Below are 24,621 nucleotides of genomic sequence, written 5' to 3' on the forward strand. Positions count from 1 at the left end.
CAGTTTTACTTCCCTAGTGAAGAAGGACCTTGTCCCTGTGAACTGTGTGGATTACAGCCTAAAAACTGACATTGTTTGTGTCCACGGTGATAGTCATGCATATCCAAAAGCTGAAGTAACTGTGATAATTGATGACCAACCTTACCTGATGACTGTCGCTGTAGTGGAGAACTTACCTGTAGATCTTGTCCTTGGTACAGACTTACCCGTGCTCTTGAGTCTTTTGCAGGGCTCTGAATTTAACGCCATCTGTAATGTGAACATGGTTGATGTGGCAAACAATGTTTCATGTCCTGTGGTAACTAGGTCACAAGCTAAACGGGGTGTGGAGCCCTTACTGGACTTTAATGAGAGCCTGTGCGAGGGGGGTTTCAAGGGGCCAAGAAAGTCCAAGCGTCAACGACGTTTTGAGAAACAGCTAATGCTAAATGACTGACATTAAAAGGTTGAATGTGGATGACATGTGGAAGGTGCCAGAAAATATTGCTGAACTGCAAAGGGAAGATGTGACTTTGAAAACCTCTTTTGGAAAAGTTGATGTTAAAACTACTGCTAATGCTAATGTGACTGGGCAAGATCAGTTTATGATTAATGATGGAGTGTTGTATGTCCATAGCAGTGGTCAGAAACGTCTTGTTGTTCCTGCACCATGTAGACAGCTAGTTATGCATGTTGCACACACACTTCCATGGGCAGGGCATTTTGGCCGTCACAAGACTTACCTCCGTGCTGCTTCTCGTTTTTATTGGCCCGGTATGTACAATGACATTTACACCTATTGCGCTACATGTCCCATTTGCCAGAAAACAGCTCCATCTCGCAGATCTGACAGGGCTCTCCTCCATTCCCTCCCAGTCATTACCACCCCATTTCGCAGGATAGCAATGGACATTGTGGGCCCATAGGTCAAAAGTGCTCGGGGCCATCAGTATATTTTAGTACTGTGTGACTATGCCACCAGATACCCCGAGGCCTTCCCATTACACACCATCACTGCTCCTGCCGTTCTTCGTTGTCTGGTCCAACTGTTCTCCAGAGTGGGGATCCCTGATGAAGTCTTGATGGACCAGGGAACTAACTTCACCTCTCGCCTCTTACAGTTGTTTCACAAACAGCTGGGTATAACCGCTCTGCGAACAACGCCTTATCCTCAGACCGACGGCCTTGTGGAACGGTTCAACCAGACGCTGAAGAGGATGCTTCAAAAGTTTGTGAGCGACACTGGGAGAGACTGGGACAGATGGCTGCCATTCCTTCTCTTCGCATATCGAGAGGTGCCGCAGACTTCCACTGGATTTTCGCCTTTCGAGCTCTTGTACGGATGGGATGTGCAAGGACCCCTGGACCTGCTGGAAAAAGCATGGACTGCATCAGAGCCCAAGTCCAGTGAGCAAGGTGTTGTCCAGTATGTGCTTCAATGTTGTCCAGTATGTGCTTCAAATGAGGGATCGTCTGTCGAGCTACCGAGATGAGGCTGAGATGAACCTCAAGGAGGCCCAGCAGAAGCAGAAGAGGTGGTACGACCAGCAGGCTAGACAGAGACACTTCCAGCCAGGCCAGAAAGTCCTTCTACTGCTTCCCTCCTCCAGCAGCAAGTTGTTGGCAAAGTGGCAAGGCCCATATACCATCACCAGACGAGTGGGACCTGTCACTTATGAGGTGCACCAGCTGGACAAGAAGCCCCGGCAGATCTATCACGTCAACCTCTTGAAGGAGTGTAAAGAAGTTTTCCCCGCAACTCCTGAGCCCGCACTCCTAGTGCAAAAGGTCAAAGTGGAGGAAAAAGAGGATCCTGGTGTTCCTGTAGTGACCGAATCCTCAGAACCTCTTGTGGCCCACCTCTGCGCTGACCAGGCTGCCGATCTCCTGAAGATCTTCAGAGAGTTGCCATCGCTCTTCACTGCAGAGCCTGGCAGGACCACCCTGATCGAGCATGTGATCCAGTTGAAGGACAGCAATCCCATCCGCCAGCGCCCGTACCATGTCCCTCAGCAGCTAGTGGCACAGCTCAGGAAGGTGGTGGAGTCAATGCCGGGGCGGCTGTGGCTCAGGTGGTAGAGCGGGTCGTCCAATGATCGAATGGTTGGCGGTTCGATTCCCGCTCTCGCCTTGTCATGTGCTGCATGCCGAAGTTTCCTTGGGCAAGATTCTGAACCCCGAATTGCCTACCAGTGACTGTTCCACTGGTGTGTGAATGTATACTGACTGATGTTGCAGGTTGATTAGCAACCTGCACATTAGTGTGTGAATGTGTGTGTGTCTGGGTGAATGGGAGCAATTGTTGTAAAAGCGCTTTGAGTACTCTGATGAGTAGAAAAGCGCTATATAAGAGCAAGTCCATTTACCATTTTACCAATGCTGGAGCTTGGAGTCATTGAACCATCGACGTCCGAGTGGTGCAGTCCAGTAGTTATCGTCTTCAAGAAGGACGGAACCCTGCGTATCTGCATCGATTTCCGCAAACTCAATTCCATTTCTGAGTTTGATGCGTACCCGATGCCAAGGATAGACGACCTGCTGGATCGTATTGGCTCGGCGACCTTCATCTCCACCCTGGACCTGTGTAAGGGCTATTGGCAGGTGCCCTTGGAGACCTCCAGCCGGCCCTACACCGCATTCAGGACACCTGCAGGACTGTTCCAGTTCACAGTAATGCCCTTCGGCTTGCATGGCACCCCCGCTACCTTCCAGCGCCTGATGGATAGAATCCTGCAGGGCTGTGAAACGTTCAGTGCAGTTTATTTGGACGACGTAGTGATTTTCAGAAGCACGTGGACGGAGCATGAGCAGCACTTGAGAACCATCCTGGAGAAGATAAAGGCTGCTGGACTGACCCTGAATGTGGCAAAGTGTGAGTGGGCCCGCCAGGAAACCCGGTACCTCGGCTATCAGCTTGGAAGAGGAGAGGTTGAAGCTATCCAGAAGTGTCCTCGCCCTCGAACCAAAAAGGAGGTACGATCATTCCTTGACCTGGCCGGATGATATCGAAGGTTTGTGCCACAATTTGCCACCCTTGCTGCACCATTAACTGCTCTGACCACAAAAGACCAGAAGAACCCAGTAACCTGGACCGAAGAGTGTGAAACAGCCTTCAGCACTTTGAAAACTGTTCTCTGTTCCTCTCCTGTGTTGCACAGCCCTGACTTCAGCCGTCGCTTCCTGGTGCAGGTGGACGCCTTGGAGGTGGGACTTGGAGCTGTCCTCGCTCAGGGGGAGCCCGGAGCGGAGCAGCCGATCTTATACCTGAGCCGCAAGTTGCTGCCCCGAGAGTCCCGGTACTCGGTGGTTGAGAAAGAAGGTCTCGCCATCAAGTGGGCTCTGGAGAGCCTGAAATACTACCTGCTTGGCAGAGAGTTTGATCTGGAGACTGACCATCAAGCCCTCACATGGATCAACTCTATGAAGGACCACAACAGCCGATGGACACGCTGGTACCTCTCGCTGCAGCCTTTCAAGTTTGTGGTCCAACACCGTTCAGGGAAGTCTAACCTGGTAGCAGACTACTTGTCCAGGTTGCCAAGACTTTGTCAACCTCCGGGAGGAGGAGGATGGTGTGACGAAGCAGGCCCATCTGAAACCGCGGGTAAAACTCCGACGCCACCCTAAGCACGCGGACGCACACACATCTCCACACACGATGCTCACTTACCCCTTTCCCCTCTGTCCATCCGTTCATTTCTCTGGTTAACCCACATCTGTACTCCACCACGGTAGTCTTGGGTGCACACTAGGCCGCCGTTAAACCAACTTCCACGCCATAATCTCCCTCCAACAAACTTTTCACCAGCATACACTCATACACGCACCGGTTACCATCTTAGACTGTCAAATGGAGCACCGCAGCCGACTTCCTGTTTATGTTGCGTCACGCGCGGGATGCTGGCGTGTGACGTCGTGACGTCACCGCGAAGTGCCATTTTTGCACAAAACATATTTTATTATTTTTCAGAGGCAGTTTTGGGATATGGGAATTGAACTATTTTGTTGATTATACTTTTCTACAAATTATTATATTTACTTTCCTATTGTATTTGTGTGTTTTGAGGTAGAAAACATTATTTTGGGGGTGTCAAGTGGGGCCTAGTTATTTGAGATCCCAGGAGCAACCACCACCTAAATAAAAGCTTTAAGCAAACCAATGAAAAGTTAAAATGAGAAACTATATAAGTTAACCACATGATTATGCTTATGCTTGATGCAAGAATGATTTTAATAGGCTGATATATATTCTGGAAATGATGATTGCTATAGAAGAGAATGATTTAAAATAAGTTATTTGATCATGCTAAGAAAAATGATTTAAAGAAGTGATTCAGTGTAACTAAGTGAGTTTTGACTTGAATTAATCTGTGCTGTTCTGAGCTGTGTGCAGGGCAAAAAGCAGAAGTCACCATGACACTGCAGAAAGGAGGACATTGAGGAAGTTCTGTGGGCAAATATGGTCTTGGCAACATGTCTCAAACAATGTGTGTGTGTGTTAACAACGGAAGGTGGATGCTGTGTACTTGCTGGAAAAACATGACTTCTGTGTTACTGATGTATGTGATAACAAGTTGATTGCATGAGTTAGACGGTGTCAGGGGCGTACCTAGCCAGAGATGTGTGTATTAGAGGATGACACTATAAAAGAGAGAGTCAGAGACACTGAATTCGGAGTTCTCCCCCGGAGGGGGGAGATGCTGCTCGCCAGAGCTGCAAGAGATGCTGCTCGCCGGAGCTGCCGGGGAGCATCGCCAGAGTTCTGAAGAATCTTAACCGGACCTTTCGCCCAAGAGACGTGAAGACAACGCGGGACTTAGGCTCCAGAGTTCGCTGAGAACATCGTTGGAGGCAAAGTCTTTTTCTGACTTTGTTCAACAAGCGAGGACCACACTCTGCTGAAAGGAGAGTCCTGAGAGGTCTGCAGTTGTCCAAAGAGATGAAGAGAGGCAAGCACCCATGGCATCCAGAGAGGCACAGGAGGCAGCAGCAGAGGGCTGCTCCACTCCAGGGGCTGGAGGACCCAGTGACCCACCACAGCCTGATGAGACGGGGGCTTTCCACCACCACCATCCGACTGAGAAGACAGCTGAGACGCCCGCACTTGTGTTCCAGCTGCTACTAAAGATAACTGCCAGACCAACGATTGGCTATCGGGACCTTTCCACTCCCCCTGCCTAGGAAGAACACCCTCCATCCACAAAGAAGACTTCGTACCGAGTCTACTGGTCGATCGAGTGGCTCAACTAGATGCAGGTCAAGACCGCTCGTGACAGCTTGGCCGCGCTGTCCGCTCTCTCTCCTAAATTTACTAATTAGAGAAGATTCTTAGGTTCGCTCAGCTTAGTTTAATTTAGTTAAGTTAGAAATAATCAGAAATAATTAAATTGTTTAATCGTGAATTAATGCTGTGCCCCTGCTAATAATTGCTTAATAAAACGCTATATTGCATTTAAAGAGAAGTCTAATGAAATGATTATGATTCACCTATTCTGCATAGTGGTAAAAAGTTAAGTTGATTGTGCGCATTAAATCTAATGGTTCTTAAAGGTTACTGTAATCCAACTAGTTATTTAAACATTACCCCTGAGGTTAGTTATCCAAACCTCTAAAACGAACCTAGGAATATCAACAAGTGCCACAGTTTTAAGAGGAAAGCTGTCGTTAACAAACGTGTTCAATAAATCAATTCTACTACTTAGGAGGGCTGCTTAGTGAGAGAGTATTTATTGGAGTAAGAGGGGTAAGACGTTTGGAAGAAGACAGTTAGGACCTTGGCGAGTATTCCTCGACACCAGCTTAATTATTCTGCTGAAACCTGTTAGGTGGAATACTAATAGGCAGATAGAATCTAACCCTTTAAACGGAGAGCTGGTCCTGATTTAACCTGAGGCAAGGGTTAAAGAAGGCTATACTGATCGACATGGCGTCCCTGGGTGGGCAGGGCTCGACTAAGACAGATGCTAAAAAGGGACTCCTGTCAGATTATACTGACTGACATGGCGTCCCTGGGTGGGCACGACTACGACTAAGAGAGAAGTGCCCAAAAGAAGATTCTGAGGGTCCAGACCGACACCTAGAATCAACCGCCAGAGCCTTCCAGTGGAAACTGGGGAAGAGAGGGCGAATCTCTTCTGACCGAGGGTCCACAGCTGCGGAGATTGGGGAAGGAAAAGGACGAGACCTTCTGACCAAGGATCCACAGCACGGGTGATCAGCCGACGAGAGACTCGGGATCATCACGCCTGACGGGAGGTACAGTGAGAACCGCAGGCTAGAAGAAGCCGCAGTGACCTTGGACCAGCGCACCCCAGAAAAGAGGCACCGCGGAGCAGCCAGATTGGGTCTGCACTCATCCCTGCTCAACGGTCCTACGAGAGGTTTTGAGGAAGCAGACAACTCGAGATGACAAAGACGATGGCCGCGAGTCAAACAGAAAAAGATGAACTCGTCCCTAACAAAGAAGAAGAACTCACCCCACAAGATGATGAAAAAGCCGGAGGCTCCGGTGAACCAGAGAAGAAGATTCATCCTCCAAAACCCCAGTGCCCGGGGAAACAACGATCAGTGAAGTGGTAAGAGAGTCCGCTTCGAAGAAGCTTCACCCAGGTTCCACTCCGGTGTACCAGATCCAGATTGTACTGGTAGGAGAGGGATGGAGCAACTGTCTGCGAGAGACACAGATGAGGAAATTAGAGTTACAGGACATGCTGCATCGCAGAGCGAGAGCTCAGACGCAGATGAGGAAGTAAGGCCAAAAATAGAGTTGGCCACATCAGCTGCAGGCACCCCGGCTGCAGAGGCAGAGAAGCGGCTGTGGAGGATGGCAACTGTCACTAAGGAAATGAGTAATTGAAGCACCAGAGAGCCCAGACGAGATTGGGAGGCTGTCTGATTGGGAAACGATGAGGTGGATCGTTTCACCCAGAAGAGAAGAATTGCTGTCGGGATCGAGGAATGGGACCAAACCCCTAAAAGAAAAATTGTCCCAGAGAAGTACGTGGAAGAAGTGGTGCGGGTCGTACATGAAGCGCTTGGCCATGTGAGCACACTTCCTACCCGTAGGGAGCTGGAGAAGCTGCAACTCTTGATTCCAGAGTGCCGTATACGACAAGTGCTGAGGGCCTGTGAAGTATGTGGTCGATACAACGCAGGACGCCGAGGACAAAGAGTAGACGGGCTCACCATCCGGAGCACTATTCCCTGGGGTTCTATCTGCATGGACGTAGCAGGCCCAATGGGGGTTGCAGGGAGAAGAGGTGAGAAATACCTTTTAGTGCTGGTGGACTCTATGTCATTCCATATGGTTACTAAACCAGTGAAGAAAGCTAACAGCTACAGTGTGGTTGGCATGCTAAGAAGAGCTAAATACGAGAAGCCTGACATAATAAAGCAAGTTTTAGATAGCAATACAGTTTTGCTTGAAAGAAGAGGAATCCAAGAAGTGGAGCAGCTAGAGCCAGTTCCAGATTAAAGAAAACCAGGAACCAGAAACCATGGCTACGAGCACACAAGGCTTACCACCCATCGTCGGAGTAGCCAACGTTAAAGGGGTGGTTACTATGTGGAGAAATACAACGAGGCTCTGGGCAGGCAGAGCCCTGAAGAAACTGGATGATGCTGAAAACAGAATCCTGTCAGATGTTGTAAAGATGCAAGTCAACGGCGGCTGTGAGGACACATCTGAACTGTTGCAGATCGCTGGGGAAGTGACCATCACCACTGAAGACGATGCACGGACGCAGCTGGGTGGTGTGGTTGACCTGTCTGCTCCAGAGGATGATGAGTATCTTTTAAAATGACCTGGTGTTAGCTACCTGTGATCTCAAGGAGAGGGTGTCAAGTGGGGCCTAGTTATTTGAGATCCCAGGAGCAACCACCACCTAAATAAAAGCTTTAAGCAAACCAATGAAAAGTTAAAATGAGAAACTATATAAGTTAACCACATGATTATGCTTATGCTTGATGCAAGAATGATTTTAATAGGCTGATATATATTCTTGAAATGATGATTGCTATAGAAGAGAATGATTTAAAATAAGTTATTTGATCATGCTAAGAAAAATGATTTAAAGAAGTGATTCAGTGTAACTAAGTGAGTTTTGACTTGAAGTAATCTGTGCTGTTCTGAGCTGTGTGCAGGGCAAAAAGCAGAAGTCACCATGACACTGCAGAAAGGAGGACATTGAGGAAGTTCTGTGGGCAAATATGGTCTTGGCAACATGTCTCAAACAATGTGTAGCTGTCCATCAAGTGCTTGGATGCCGTCTGATACAGGGATATGAGTTCACCATCCATTGCCTAAATGTAGTATGTTCAAGTGCTGCCCAAAGAGAATTCATTTGCTGTGGTTTTCTCAGACTCTATATATGAAATATTACTAGCGTAAGATGGTGGCACAGTACATGTAGAAGCCGGTGCTAAAAGAATGAGAAAATGTGTGCTTGATAGTCTACTACCTGCAGGGTGAGGAAAGTCTTCAGGCATTTGCACTTTTCCTTGCATTACTTGAATAGTTTCATTTTCTCACATCCTGCACTTGAACTGAACTACATTTCAACAGGAAATACTGTATTTTAACAACACTACATCAATTTAATGATATATATTCACATTATTTGTAGCTTTACAGATTAGGAGATACAAAACATATTGCTCCTCTTACCACATGTGATATCTTGCAGAAGTATAGTTGTTTGATTGCATAATAATACACAGACGTATGTACAGTAGTTAGAGTTTTGCTCCAGTTCAGCTAGCTGTAACTTAAAAATGCTGAGTAAAGATAGAGATAAAATAATCCTACTGACAATACTGCTTTCACTACTTTTGCGTAACTTTGAAAACAATACTTGTAACAATGTATGTGTACAATGTAGTACTGCTACATCCACTTACAATAAAGAACTGACACAAAACAACAAAATTCAGTGTTGGCAAGGGCACAAATTTTTGACAGCGCTTGGACATCTGTTGAGAGATGCATTCAGATTTTCGTAGCTAAATTTCCATCATGTGAATTCAAGCAAATCCTTGTGTATTCACAGAAAACTTTTTACATCTTCGACTTGAGTTTACCCTGGTTCGAGTCCCGGCCTGAGCCTGGGATCTTTCTGCATGGAGTTTGCATGTTCTCCCTGTGCATGCGTGGGTTTTCTCCGGGCACTCCGGCTTCCTCCCACAGTCCAAAAATATGCTGAGGTTAATTGATTACTCTAAATTGCCCGTAGGTGTGAATGCTAGTGTGATTGTCTGTCTGTATATGTAGCCCTGTGACAGACTGGCAACCTGTCCAGGGTGTCCCCTGCCTTCACCCGAGTCAGCTGGGATAGGCTCCAGCACTCCCCGCGACCCTAATGAGGATAAAGCGGTGTATAGAGAATGGATGGATGGATGGACTTGAGTTTATTTTTTTACTTGCTGTTTGGTTAGGTTAAGGCACCAAAACTAGTACTTAGGCTGAGGAAAATATCTTTGTTTAGGTTCAAAAACAACCCTTTGGCAACATACACACATGGACAAAATTGTTGGTACCCCTCAGTTAAAGAAGGAAAAACCCACAATTCTCACTGAAATCACTTGAAACTCACAAAAGTAACAATAAATAAAAATGTATTGAAAATTAAATAATCAAAATCAGCCATCACTTTTGAATTGTTGATTAACATAATTATTTAAAAAAAACAAACTAATGAAATAGGGCTGGACAAAAATGATGGTACCCATAACTTAATATTTTGTTGCACAACCTTTTGAGGCAATCACTGCAATTAAACGATTTCTGTATTTGTCAATGAGCGTTCTGCAGCTGTCAACAGGTATTTTGGCCCACTCCTCATGAGCAAACAGCTCCAGTTGTCTCAGGTTTGATGGGTGTCTTCTCCAAATGGCATGTTTCAGCTCCTTCCACATATGTTCAATGGGATTCAGATCTGGGCTCATAGAAGGCCACTTTAGAATAGTCCAACGCTTTTCTCTCAGCCATTCTTGGGTGTTTTTGGCTGTGTGTTTTGGATCGTTGTCCTGTTGGAAGACCCATGACCTGCGACTGAGACCAAGCTTTCTGACACTAGGCAGCACATTTCTCTCCAGAATGCCTTGATAGTCTTCAGATTTCATCGTACCTTGCACACTTTCAAGACACCCTGTGCCAGATGCAGCAAAGCAGCCCCAAAACATTACTGAGCCTCCTCCATGTTTCACCGTAGGGACAGTGTTCTTTTCTTCGTATGCTTGGTTTTTGAGTCTATGAACATAGAGTTGATGTGCCTTACCAAAAAGCTCCAGTTTGGTCTCATCTGTCCAAAGGACATTCTCCCAGAAGCTTTGTGGCTTGTCAACATGCATTTTTGCAAATTCCAGTCTTGCTTTTTTATGAGTTTTTTTCAGCAGTGGTGTCCTCCTTGGTCGTCTCCCATGAAGTCCACTTTGGCTCAAACAACGACGAATGGTGCGATCTGACACTGATGTACCTTGGCCTTGGAGTTCACCTTTAATTTCTTTGGAGGTTGCTCTGGGCTCTTTGGATACAATTCCAACGATCCGTCTCTTCAATTTGTCATCAATTTTCCTCTTGCGGCCACGTCCAGGGAGGTTGGCTACTGTCCCATGGGTCTTGAACTTCTGAATAATATGAGCCACTGTTGTCACAGGAACTTCAAGCTGTTTAGAGATGGTCTTATAGCCTTTACCTTTAAGATGTTTGTCTATAATTTTTTTTCGGATGTCCTGGGACAATTCTCTCCTTCGCTTTCTGTTGTCCATGTTCAGTGTGGTACACACCTTTTCACCAAACAGCAGGGTGACTACTTGTCTCCCTTTAAATAGGCAGACTGACTGATTATGAGTTTGGAAACACCTGTGATGTCAATTAAATGACACACCTGAGTTAATCATGTCACTCTGGTCAAATAGTTTTCAATCTTTTATAGAGGTACCATCATTTTTGTCCAGGCCTGTTTCATTAGTTTGTTTTTAAAAATAATTATGTTAATCAACAATTCAAAAGTAATGGCTGTTTTTGATTATTTAATTTTCAATAAATTTTTATTTATTGTTACTTTTGTGAGTTTCAAGTGATTTCAGTGAGAATTGTGGGTTTTTCCTTCTTTAACTGAGGGGTACCAACAATTTTGTCCATGTGTGTATTTGAAGCTTCTCCTCCATTTTATTGGTAACCAGGGTTACGAGTCTTGTCAAATCTAATATATAAGTAATATAGGTTGGCTGCAGAGGGAAGGCAATAAAACAAATGGGAAAGATATGTTGATTAGAAACATATTTGTGAAATGTCTCAAACAAACAAACATAGTCTCAGAAAAACAATTAGATATCAGGCAAAAAGTCAGCAGACAGAGGAAATGCTATCTAAGATAGAAGAAAAAAAGGTGAGATAAAGACAGAAAAGAGACAAATTTAAAGAGAGACAATGGAAAAATAGGTGGAGCATAGCGTGCAGTGAGACAATAAAAGGCAAAAAGTAAAATAAAAAAATTCTGTTAGAACAGAGGAGACACTGGGGGGGGGGGGGGGGGGGGGCAATACAGGAAAAAATCTACAGAGCAGAAGACTACAATAATAGAGAAAGACACCAGTCTGTTACAGCTTTCCAAAAACAAAGATCATCTCTCTGGAAATGTAGAAATTAAGCAAATAAAAATGCAAGATGGAAGAGAGTAAAACAGAACAAAGAAACAAAGGACATATGATAGTATGAAGGTAGTAGTGAAGAGTAAAAAAATGAAGAAGGCAAGGAAGTAAGAACAAATTAAACATTGCTGGAATTGCTTTGATTGTTCGAATAAGAAAAAAGAAACAGAAAATGAAGAAGAAAAGGGACAAGAACGAAAAGATGAAGAGAAAAGAGAGACCACAGAAGAAAGATAAGGCAATGGATGGATAGAATTTGAAAGAAGGAAAGAAGTATTAATCAGAAAGGAAAAAAATCAATGATGCCATGACTAAAACTAAGGATGAAATAAAGTAATACAAATACAGAAATTGGAAAGAATAAATCATAAAACAAATAACCAAAGCAAAATGAAAAGAAAGGAATGGAAAAATGAATGGAAAAAGTAGCAAATAGCCTGCACTGGCTCTGATTGTGATCACACAGATCACACGTCTGATTTCACACTGCTCTGTAACCTGGTTTTAATTAGCAACACTTCATTACAGCAACATTCAGTCGACATCTAATAAAGCCCATCTCGGGGTTAAAGACAGACTCAGGCTGGTTTCCTCTCGCCGGGCAATAAAGAGCAGGTGATGACAGTTCTCACAAGACTTAGTTGGTATCGTTTGAATTAGCAGCACAAACACGTGTGGTGAAGTCCCACTAATCTCACGCTCCAATTCTTCACTTAACCACAACACACAGAATGACACAACAGCTAACCAGCAAGCTAACGACACAAGCAGAAAGTAAACATCACAAAACACAATAAGGCACAACCCACTGCTCCAACATGGAAAATATTGTGAGGGAAAAGTCTCTTTGTTTTACAGCTGTTGCCATTATGTCTCTCAGTACGACCAGATTTCACACATCAGCTTCAGTGTGTGAGATTCAAGATGCCACAGTTCAAAGCCCATGTGGGAATGAATTAAGCTGCACTTCCTTTAATGACCACTAGACGCTGACTTTAAAGAATAGATTCCAACTTATTTTGAACTTTAGCAAAAACATCGACAGTGGCTCTCTGCAAATTAGTGCACGTTTTTTTCAAGCAACATTTTTGGTTCTAACCAGTTAATTCTAAGCAGATACATTTATGACACATAAGAACTAGGAATACACCTACTATGAGGCTTTATCAGTGTTAGACAAATCAAAGTGAAGTCTGAGTTCAGCATTTTCATCTATCAGCTTATGTCTGCATTTTCAACTGCACCTACCAAAATACAAGAACAGAAACAAAGACAACAACCACAGAGACTTTTTGGGGAAAAAAGAGATTGTATTCAACCTTACAAAAGTAAGAAAAAGCTAACTGATAAAAGATACCACATTTACACTACCATTCAAAAGTTTGGGGTCACCCAGACAATTTCATGTTTTCCATGAAAATTCACACTTATATCCATGTGCTAACATAACTGCACAAGGGTTTTCTAATCATCAATGAGCCTTTCAACACCATTAACTAACACAATGTAGCATTAGAACACAGGAGTGATGGTTGCTGGAAATGTTCCTCTGTACCCCTATGGAGATATTCCATTATTGCTCCACCCTATTTCTCAAATTCATCTGTTTCCTAACGCATAATTCAGAGCTCAGAGGTCACACATGCTGGAGTACATTCTTCTTCTCTGTAGTTCACATAACAGGTGTGCTGTAGCATTACTATGGCATGTACAAGGGCCAAATTATATAAACCCCACACCTAACGATTTCAATTCAAAGTTGCCTTTTCAAGGTTTACCAGGTCGATAATGATACAATTTATCAGAATAACATTTTGTCAAATATGAAAATTTGAATCAAGTCTGCTTGTTTCACTTTAATATATATTAAAATGCATTCTTACATATTTGCATCACTAAAGCTATTTTACTGACACATTAGATTGCCAACGGTTAAAACTAGTTATATGCACATGATGCAACTAATTTATGTACATCATGTACGATCAGTTGCGTTGCTGAGCTATTCCATGGCACAACTTTGCATTTACTGTGTTTTCCAGGGAAAAAATGAGGCAAATCCCCTCAATCATCTCTGCAAATTGAAACAGAAAATATCTCTGAAGCTGTAGCATTGGCTCAACTTTATATAACTTTTGTCAAGTACGATGAAGATGTTGAGCTCTCAGAAAGGACTCAGGCTTGTTATGGCCCTAAGGTAACAAAGGTTTTGAAGCAGACAAATAAAGATCTTAAGAAGAAACACTATAAGTTAACCATATGATTATGCTTGCTGAAATATATATACATTTTTGAAGTGTTGATTTGATTAAAGTAATGATTTGGATGATTTATTATGTTCAGATTGAGAGGAATGATTTAAGAAGTGATTCTGTGTGAAGTAATCCTTGTTTAGGCTCTGTGTGTGCGTACAGGCTTCATAGGCTTTGTGTGTCTAGGCCTTAAGAAAGCAGAAGTGCAGAAAACAACAATCACCATGACTCGGCAGCCACAGTGACACAGCAACCTCCTCAGAAAAAGGGGAAGTTTGGGAAAACCCAGAAGGATCTGTTGAAATGTGTGTGTGTTAGATGTATTTGCTGTAAAACACATGATTCTATGCAACTGTTGTGTGTGTAACAGGAAAAAGGTTGTGTCTTAAACCTATGAGTCAAGGATATGGGCGTACCAAAAGGTAGAATTGTGTGTGGAACGGTGTATGTGTTAGTAGAAGTGGAGAGGGAGTATAAAAACAGGAGCGCAGAGACATTATACGGGAGATGTTCGCCGGAGCTGCAAGAAGAGCTGCAAAGGGAACTTGGCCGGAGTTCTGAAGAATCTTCACCTTCCTCTATTGCCCTAGAGACGGGAAGACTATGCGGGACTTAGGCTCCAGAGATCGCTGAGGACATCGTTGGAAGCAAAGTCTTTTTCTGACTTTGTTCAACAAGCGAAGACCACACTCTGCCAAACGGAGAGTCCTAAGAGGTTCTGCAGTTATCCAGAAGAAACCAATAGAGGGAAGAACCGACTACACCCGAAGAGGCAAAGGAGGCAACAGCACTGAGCTGTTCCCCTCCCCGGGGCTGGGAGATCCAGTGACCCACTACAGCCTGAACAGACGAGGGTTTTCCATCACCACCATACCACAGAGAAGACAGCTGGGGCGTAAGCACTGACGTTCCAGCCTATTCCAGAGATAACTGCCAGACCACGATTGGCTTACAGGACTTCTCCGCTCCCCCCTGCCGAGGGATAAGATCCTTTTGTCCACAAAGAAGACATCGTACTGAGTCCTCTGGACAACTGAGGACTCCTCCCAGACGCAAGTCAAGACCGAGTGATACGGTCGTGGCCACGCTGTTCGCTCTCTCTCCTAAATTTAATAATTAGAGAAGATTGTCAGGTACGCTCAATTTAGTTACTTTAGTATCATTTTTAATCAGAAATAATTAATTGTTTTAATCATGAATTGATGCTGTGCCCTTGCTAAACTTGCTTAATAAAATGCTTTATTGCATTTAAAGAGAAGCCTAATGAAATTATTATAAACCACTGAAAATCTGCATAGTGGTAAAAAGTTAAGTTGATTGTGTGCATTCAATCCAATGGTTCTTAAAGGTTACTTAGTCCAAAGTGAGAGTGTTTAAACATTACCCCTGAGGTTAGTTCTTTCCAAACCTCTAAAACGAACCCAGGAATAGCACCAAGTGCATGCAAGTCCTTAGAGAGAAGCTGACCAATAACGAATGTGAATGATAGATCAATTCTACTACTTAGAAAGGCTGCTTGGTGGGATAGCATTTATCAGATAAGAGTGGTGAGACATTCGGAAGCAAGGCAGTTAGAACCTGGGCGAGTGTCTCTCGACTCCAGCTTAATTTATTCTGCTGAAACCTGTTAGGTGGAATACTAATAGGCAGATAGAATCTAACCCTTTAAACGGAGAGCTGGACCAAATTTAACCTGAGGCAAGGGTTAAAAAAGGCTAGACTGGCGAACACTTTAAAGTGATAATTGAATTAGGTTAAACCTTGTTATAACTTGTCTGACACTTGGATTCCTGCTGTTGAAAAGCTGCTCAATCAGCAACATCATGTCTGCGTTCTTCAAATTAGCTTGTGAGCAAAATGGTATGATGATGGATGTGCATGATGGCAACAGTTACAAGAAGAAGCCAACAGAACATCAAGCCTCTCCTCCAGTAGAATTAACACATCATTATGTCTCCTGTAATTGGACCGGCAGAGACTGACATAAAATACAATACAATGCTTTTTAAGTGTACACATCACTGCGCAAAACAAGAAAACTGCTTCAACCTGGACGTAAAACATACTATATTCATTTCAAGCAACACTTTCAAACTAAACTTTTTAAACAGCAATATCAGCCTGTCAGTGTTCATTGTGGTGCAATGCTAACATTTCAATTTAAAGTTTTTTACAGTGATATTGAAAACTATGTGAATACCATTGTTAATCCCTAGATAAAACTGTTTTATTGTTTTCTCAGGATCTGATATCTCTTAATTTCATAAAATGATTGTTAGGGCCACAATAAATGTGTAGGCTAAGAGACAGAACAGGACAAGAGCTCAAGAGAGACTAAGAGTGTGTCAAATGCGACTAAACCTTTTCAATCAGAAATGTAGCAGGTCTATGTGAGTGTCTCTGGTCAGCACATCAAGGTAGATAAAATCACCGTGTTTTAGCTGAGGTAAATCATCTGACATTAGAACACATTATTTCACTAAGCTAATTTTTGAACACCTACCTGTCTGAGCAGTAACCAAGTGAAGACTAGGGGCTTCTCTGTGCACAGCAGCCTGGTAGAAACTAGGGATGGGAATTTCGACTAATTTCTGAACCGACTCGTCGCTAATTTTATTGGCAACTAGTCGGTTCGGAAAACTTGCAATTTAACCCTTTAAGTGCCAAAGTCGCAATATTGCGACAAGCAACATTGCTGAACATAACAAGCCATAGCTTCAAATATATTGCATCGTGTGCCTCATGTACTGTACACCAGGAGATGGCGGACATCTGGAACTTCAATCTGAGCATCAGTTGTGGGCGTGTTTTCATTCAAAGTTTTGGAGTTTACATAGTTTGAAAACCGAGGAGACGAGACTCGCCGTCGGAGCGTATCAGAGCGCAAGACGGCACATTTTAAAGTGAGAAAACTCCCCATGCCGAGAGGTCTGGTCAACGCTGACAAAGTACTTTGTCAAGTAATGGCTTACTCATATTCTGAAGAGGAATATTCACCCTCTGATGAAGATGTTCAGTCGTCCACTGAGACAGAAAGTGCCGCTGCGTCTGTGCGTAACGGCAGCGGGTCGGCACACTAGCGTTTAACCGACTAGTAAAATACTAAACGTTTAATAAATGAGTAGGCGGTTAAACGATTAAACGACTAGTCGCGCACATCTCTAGTAGAAACTACCACATACGAGGCATTTATAGAACACTGGTAAACCGTAAAAAAAAAAAACCCATCTACTGACAGTTGTGAGTGAATAAGGAACATCTCCAAATGGGAGTGTCTGCAGGTAGTCTGCATTTGATGCCCTGTAAGGACATTAAAAAAAACACCAAGGTTGCACTTTTTTCTCTAAACTTCATGAGTCTCTGAATGCACCTAAGTCACAACGTGCCTCAAACCACCCATGGTAAACACTGAAATATGATAACAATGGTGCTTTCGATGTTGGACCAACGATGTTCCAAACGTTGAGGAGCACATGAAAATGCTAGGTCACCAGTGCAAACAGTTAGTCTGATGCTCTGGAGCTAGACTAGTTGATTAGTATTTAAAAGGTTTGGCAATAAAATTTGTGCTGACAGTAAATAAATGTTTACTCTTTATGAGTCTTTTTAACTTTTGCAAAACATTAGTTGTTAGAGCAGCCACTGCTTAAAATTTTACTCATTTAACATCAAGCAAAGGGGCAGTGAATTGTTTGTGCTTTCATTATTTGGCAATATTTGTGCATAAAGTAAAATGTCAGTTCTGATGGTGGAGCGCCTTTAACCCTGCTTCATATCATCTGTCTGAAAGTCATTCCTGTGAGGTGAATCCACAACTCAGCAGCTCCTCTGCACTGCTGGCTGCTGCTATTAGCACGCAATCTCTCACTCAATGTGTCCAAAGGTTCAAAGAATTAACTACGACACTTGAAGACGCCAAAACACATAACACCAAAGACACATGGGCATCCAAAATGACACTTTTCATGTTTCTGATTTCATTTCGTTCTCATCAGTCAGCGGTGGAGGACTGCCAGGATGAAATGTGTTTGAGCACATCCATGTAGATCTACGTGACGCACAGGGCAAAAAAAAACATTAGTCTGGCTGACACAAAGTCAATAACACAACACTGAGGCTAAATGGGCTGGATCTGTCAGTAATAAAACACAGCCAGATATCTGAAGGAGAACTCTTCAACCCTACAGTACAGAGAAAAGGAGCATAAAACAGCACAAATCATGGAAACCCTCCAAACGATGACAGAGGGACTCAACGAGAAAGGCAAGCTGAGCCAGACAGGCTTAAGACACACACACACACACAAACACACACAATCATACATCTGAATCCCATGACTCCCAGACATTCTTCAAAACACACCACTCTTTGATAAACATTAAATTACAGTAAGAGACACAAATTAAAAGAAATCTCTAAAAAAAAGAATCCATGCATTTACAGAGACAGGCTTCCAATAGGCCTTTTGAAAACAAATGAAGGTGCTTCATATTTTAAACAACTCAGAAATGTGTCATGCTTCAACTCATTAACCTCATGAGCATCAACGCTTCCAGAAAACTTTCTATTGTGCCATATTAAGGTACATATAAGTCAACGCTTTTGCCAGTAAATACCAAGACCTTCACGACAGATAACTTTGAACTTTTTGCATTTCCATGGTTATTAAAGTCTGTCAATTTCATGTCAGTTGAATGTGGGAACCCTGCTGCACAAACACACACAGCAGAGAAACACTTTGCTGTGTGACCATTCTTACCTAGACAGTTGTGTCCATCATGGGCCAGCATGAATCCATCGTAGCAGGTGCATCTATAGTTGCCTGGTATGTTGATGCATTCGTGGACACAGCCTCCATTGTAGTCATTCTCACATTCGTCCATGTCTGAAAAAGAAGAGTGTCTCTGTTACTGAAACTTCCATTAGTTGGTTTCAATTGTTCAAGGTGTCGCTCTCATTTTACGTAAATTCAAGTTTAAAAAAAAGAATGCCAGAATAAACTACTATTTCACACCTTCTATACAGGGTTCTCACCAGGATTTTTTTTACAGCGTAACGGCAGGTCCTCCCGCATGCGCAATTGCCTTCATTAAATCTCGCGAGTGGCCGGCCCAGATGTCAGCCAATGAGCGTCACGCAGATGCTCCAAATGCTCGTGATTTAGGTCACTATTCACCATACATGGCATCACGCAAACAACCGAGACATGTTAATTGTAACCCCGAGATTGAAAGCAACTCTTAATTTTAGACGGGAACGGGTCAATCGACAGGAAAGTACAGCTGAGGTGGGGAGACATAAATTAACCTAGATAGGCACCCAGTCGATAAAAACAAACGCACATGGCGTTATCTGTCAACATAACAGCATAATCTAATCACAGCGTAATCTTTTAAACTGACAGCGTAACAGCCTGTTACAACAGCGTAACGCCCGTTACGCTGAAATTCGCTGACGAGAACCCTGCTATATATCAATATTTGTATACATTAGTTTCATTAACACAACAGGGTTAATTGATCATTGATCAGTAAGGTTTAGCCCTGCAGGCTAACTTCCATCTGTTCAGCTTGTTTCCTAAACCAGCGACCTAAAAATAAGAATTAAATGACAATTTGACCAAAAACTTCTCAAAGGCAAATAAAGAGAACATTTTAATTAACATCAATCAGCTCCCAACTTGTTTTCCATCTAGCAGGTCTGTGATCAATAACATAATCCTTGTAGTTGTAAATCTAATCAGCAGCTGGAGCTCAGAGCAGCTCATACTGGCTGCCACCTGTCTTTGCTGGGTTCAGATGAGTGCCCTTGAAACTTTCAAGTCTGCAGACATTACTCATGTCTGGACATGTTAGAGATGCTAAATTAAGTGGCAGGTAAGCGTGTTATTACAATATGTTGAAGGTATTCTTGCTGTCATTAAAAAGCACCCCCTGCAGCATTAGAGTGGAGATCAGAATGGGGGCAGCTGGTTGAGGGGGTTGAGGAAAGAGAGAAGATTGTCACTCAGTGTTTATTCGTCTGGGGACGCTCCCCCCACCTCCATGCTGAGCCAGCGGAGGTTTCCACAGGAGCTGCTTGCAAGTGGTTGCCATGCGGAGCCACTTAAACAAACAGTCCTCCCCCTCCGTGTGAGCAGCAGGAGATCCAGCATGCAGTTAGGAAGACCCCAGCCCACATCCTCCTCCTGCCTATGTGCTAAGGATGACACAGTGCAGGTATATGTGCTCTCGGTTTCTCGATTCCAGGACTCGGACGTTCCTCTGTTGTTGTCTGTGGACCATCTTGTTCTCTGTCTCTTTCTTGTGCCAAATAGGATGTCAGATTGATGAAGTTGCTTGTGGCATTTAATTCCACAGTCTGTCCACCTTGTTCAACATCTCATCCTTCACTCTCTTCCTGGCTCCCAAACTCTTCCTCTTTCTGCCTGCTCTCATTTCATTCTACACCACGATTGCTGTCAGCATTCACCTACACACCTGCTACTCTGTCTAACTGCCCTTCAGTTTGTCTCTGAGTTTAACAGCAGATATCAATGAAGACATTTTGAGACTGAAGTCACTGATCTCCACACCTTACAGATTTCATCAGTGAAACAAACAAACAAACACACATTGCTAAAATGCAGCCTGGGTTCACTTAAGCTCTCCACTAAAGATTTTAAGATGTTAACATTTTTAAACTAAGAACCAGATATTTTGCATGGTGCTTATTATGTATTTGGGCTCACAATTTAACCAGGAGAATTTCATACCAATCTACGTCAGAAAAAATACTCCAATTGTGATTCACATGATATTTATCATGAAAAAAATAAATATGACTTTCCCTCCTGGAAATATATCAATGTTGTTGTACTATATAATGTAGTACAACATAATAAAGCAGTATTGGGCACCAAATTTTATCACAGATATATCAGTATCTGTTGTCCAACGTCATTTTTTTCTTACAGAACATAATGAAAAAGAGCTGTTTGTGTTATTTTATGAAAAGTCTCATTATGGTCTGTCAAGCACAGTGGCTCTGACTCCACTGTTCACTACATTTTCATCATTATATGCACCACATGTAGCAAAAAGGCACCATTTTTAAGACTGTCCCCAATTTAGCGGCCTCCCTTAAGGTGGTTAATGGCTTTTCCTAAACAAGTGAATGCACGTCTCTGGAGAGGAAAAACACCTTTTATAAATAAGTTCTGATGTAGCCAGCATGGACGGATTAGCTGTTTCTATCTCTTTCATTGTCTAATTCTCCAGAAAGTATTCCAGTTGACACAAAAGAAAACCTACAACTTTCCCAACCGAAACGACATTTTCATTTTTCGCTAATGGATGACCAAAGTTTTGTCTGTGTCTTCTTCTGCTTCAAAGTTTTTAAAGGTGAATGAAACCGTTTGTGTTTCCAGCTTCTTCTGCTGCGTTTATTAAAGCCATGTGCAATGTAGTCGACACCACCACCTTCTGACGACACAGGACAGTTAGGCCTATCCACTCCAACACAGCTGATGGAAGCAAGACTATTTCACTTTTTCTTGCTTTATTTTTGTGAAATTTGAAAAGTGTGCTTTAAGTTTGCTGACAAATTATATGTAAACATAGGTATTATGTGTACATTTAGACACTGCTGTGATTAAAGCATTTTTTTTTCATAATAAACCTCTGGTCCAACGTATCAGCAGTGAATGACTGTTTACGATCTACTACCACTAATATCAGGCTGACCAATGAGTTGAGACTTTATTTTTGTTCAGAGTGCACAGTTTCTCAAGAAGTGAAGGACTTTCAGTAGTTCAAATTGTCAGGTTCATTAATGGTATTGAGGACAACAGCACAAAGCAGGAGAGACAGTGGCAAAGAACACTGATGGGAAACACATACACAAACACAGTGACACAGCATTCAATGTAACGCAGAACCAGATACTGACCAGGTACACACACTTACGAAAAACTAACACACAGCATACACAGGAACTAATACCAGCGCTCATGCAAATGCAATCACACACTCAGTAAACAACACACGTGCATGCTAACTAACATGCCACAAGTACAGCCATAAAGATTTACGAATGAACACATTTACACAATACATGTGCATAAAAATGAAAAACAAGACACGCTATTCACAGAGAAGTTCACAAACACGTCCTTTCACATGATTAACATTGTGATTTTGGCTTGAGTATCATCACTTTGAAGAGTCCAAAAGCAGGCATGAACAATAAAGATGAAAAGATCCTCATCTGAGAGGTTTCACATGTTTAGAAATCATCATGACAAAAGCCAAATCAATGCCATACTCTGCACCATGAAGCACCACAGACATGTTTACCAGAAGCCAATTATGCAGGCCAACACACATGAGCACATTTTAATTCTGTTTGTCTGATCTCTGACAAAAGAATCCTGCGTCTGTGCTTCAAGGACCACTGCAACATGATTGGGATTAGATGAGAAGATTAATATCATCCCATTACATCCAGTGCTGTAAAATTAAACGGTAACCAGAGCCCTCTTCAAAAACTTTAACATGACCAAATAGCTTTAATTGAGCTGCATGTGTAAGAACAGAGAGAGCTCATTTTACAGGGAGAAAAACATAAACACCAAAAAAGAATCCAATCATGGTGGAATTGTGCTTTAAAGAGCATGAGCCTTGTGTATACAAACTCCTTACAGCCGTTACTGGCTCATCCTAAAAAGCATTTGCAACCAATTACGTTGAGTTTGAATGGGTGGCTGTTTGGGGAAAGGTTGTTTGGACACTTTACTGTGCTGCCAGCTCAGATGGTGTGGTTCAACATGATGTGCTCTGCTTTCCATCTGTCAGGATCGAAGACAGAAGGTAAAGCGTAGATCTAAGGTGCATGAGAAGGGAATGAGCCTCACCATTGACGGTGAATGAAAAGCTGCAGGTGCCTGAATCACTTCAAACAACACAAGTGAAAGTAAATTCATTGAAATTCAAAATACGTTTTTGTTTTGAGAGCACTAAAAAAGGATTCTCCTGAGCAGATAAAAAGATTGCAACACAACATGGTGTTTGTTAGGAGATAGGAGGACCATAACTTTCCAACATGTAAGATTTAGGTCTTTTTTCAGTTGGATATTGGACAGATCGATGTGCATCAGTGTTACATATCCTTATTCCCTAGTATGAGTTCAGCGCAAAAAAACAGAGCTCACCAAACTTCCCATAATGCATCCAACAGAATCATTGTGTTAGAACTACACTAAAAAATTTGTCATTTTCAAGGCTGCTCCAAACTTCATCAGATAACGCTGGTGACACAGATGTAATAATAGAGCAGTTTAAGGCTTTTTCAGACATGTCTTCATTTATTTGAAGTAATGAATGTGTTTTCTATTATTCCGTGTTTAAATACACACAGCTTTCTCGCTTTGGAGATGCTCATATGGATCCTGGTGTTGTATGATGCTGCAAGCATCTCATAAAGCAGAGAAAGGCTTCTACAAACAGTTCAAAGCAACAAACAAAACTTTGGCTGCTAAGATTTTGTCAGAACTTGAATTACATTAATTACTTGTGAGTCTTCCTGATCTAGGCTGTTAGTGAGAAGATCCCCGGTTCACGTCCCAGTCTGGGCCTGGGATCTTTCTGCATGGAGTTTGCATGTTGTCCCTGTACATGTGTGGGTTTTCTTCAGGTTCTTCAGCTTCCTCCCACAAAAACATGCTGAGGTTAACTGGTGATTTTAAATTGTCTGTAGGTGTGAATGTGAGTGTGATTGTTTGTCTCTGCAGTGCCTTGTGAAAGTATTCGGCCCCCTTGAACTTTTCAACCTTTCGCCACATTTCAGGCTTCAAACATAAAGATATAAAATTTTAATTTTTTGTCAAGAATCAACAACAAGTGGGACACAATCGTGAAGTGGAACGAAATTTATTGGATATTTTAAACTTTTTAACAAATAAAAAACTGAAAAGTGGGGCGTGCAATATTATTCGGCCCCTTTACTTTCAGTGCAGCAAACTCACTCCAGAAGTTCAGTGAGGATCTCTGAATGATCCAATGTTGTCCTAAATGACTGATGATGATAAATAGAATCCACCTGTGTGTAATCAAGTCTCCGTATAAATGCACCTGCTCTGTGATAGTCTCAGGGTTCTGTTTAAAGTCCAGAGAGCATCATGAAGATCAAGGAACACACCAGGCAGGTCCGACATACTGTTGTGGAGAAGTTTAAAGCCGGATTTGGATACAAAAAGATTTCCCAAGCTTTAAACATCTCAAGGAGCACTGTGCAAGCAATCATATTGAAATGGAAGGAGTATCAGACCACTGCAAATCTACCAAGACCCGGCCGTCCCTCTAAACTTTCACCTGGAACAAGGAGAAGACTGATCAGAGATGCAGCCAAGAGGCCCATCATCACTCTGGATGAACTGCAGAGATCTACAGCTGAGGTGATCTACATCAGTCGTACACTGCACAAATCTGGCCTTTATGGAAGAGTGGCAAGAAGAAAGCCATTTCTCAAAGATAGCCATAAAAAGTCTCGTTTGAAGTTTGCCACAAGCCACCTGGGAGACACACCAACAGGGCTGTGCGGCCCAATAGGCAGAATAATCAAATGCTAGGGGCGCAAGCCAGCTGGAGGGGCGGCACCGCAGGTTTTTTTTTTTTTTTTTTTTTAAGATTAAGAAGAAGAAAATAGGCACCCGTAGATCTGTGCTGACAGTGACGGATACACCGAACTTCCAAAATGAAGAGGC

At 42.9% G+C, this 24,621-nt stretch overlaps 1 protein-coding gene across 2 annotated transcripts in view; it reads right to left on the bottom strand.

The window, feature by feature from the left end:
- The window catches only part of scube1 (signal peptide, CUB domain, EGF-like 1), a 236,338-nt gene that overhangs the window by 183,445 nt on the left and 28,272 nt on the right, over positions 1 to 24,621 (bottom strand). For both annotated transcript variants that reach the window (XM_051953882.1, XM_051953875.1), the window contains exon 3: positions 18,640 to 18,765. In XM_051953882.1, the coding sequence (XP_051809842.1) occupies positions 18,640 to 18,765 (126 nt within the window). The remainder of the gene's footprint in view (positions 1 to 18,639; positions 18,766 to 24,621) is intronic.

The sequence above is a fragment of the Acanthochromis polyacanthus genome, chromosome 1 (genome assembly GCF_021347895.1).
Source record: "Acanthochromis polyacanthus isolate Apoly-LR-REF ecotype Palm Island chromosome 1, KAUST_Apoly_ChrSc, whole genome shotgun sequence".
Lineage (NCBI taxonomy): Eukaryota > Metazoa > Chordata > Actinopteri > Pomacentridae > Acanthochromis > Acanthochromis polyacanthus.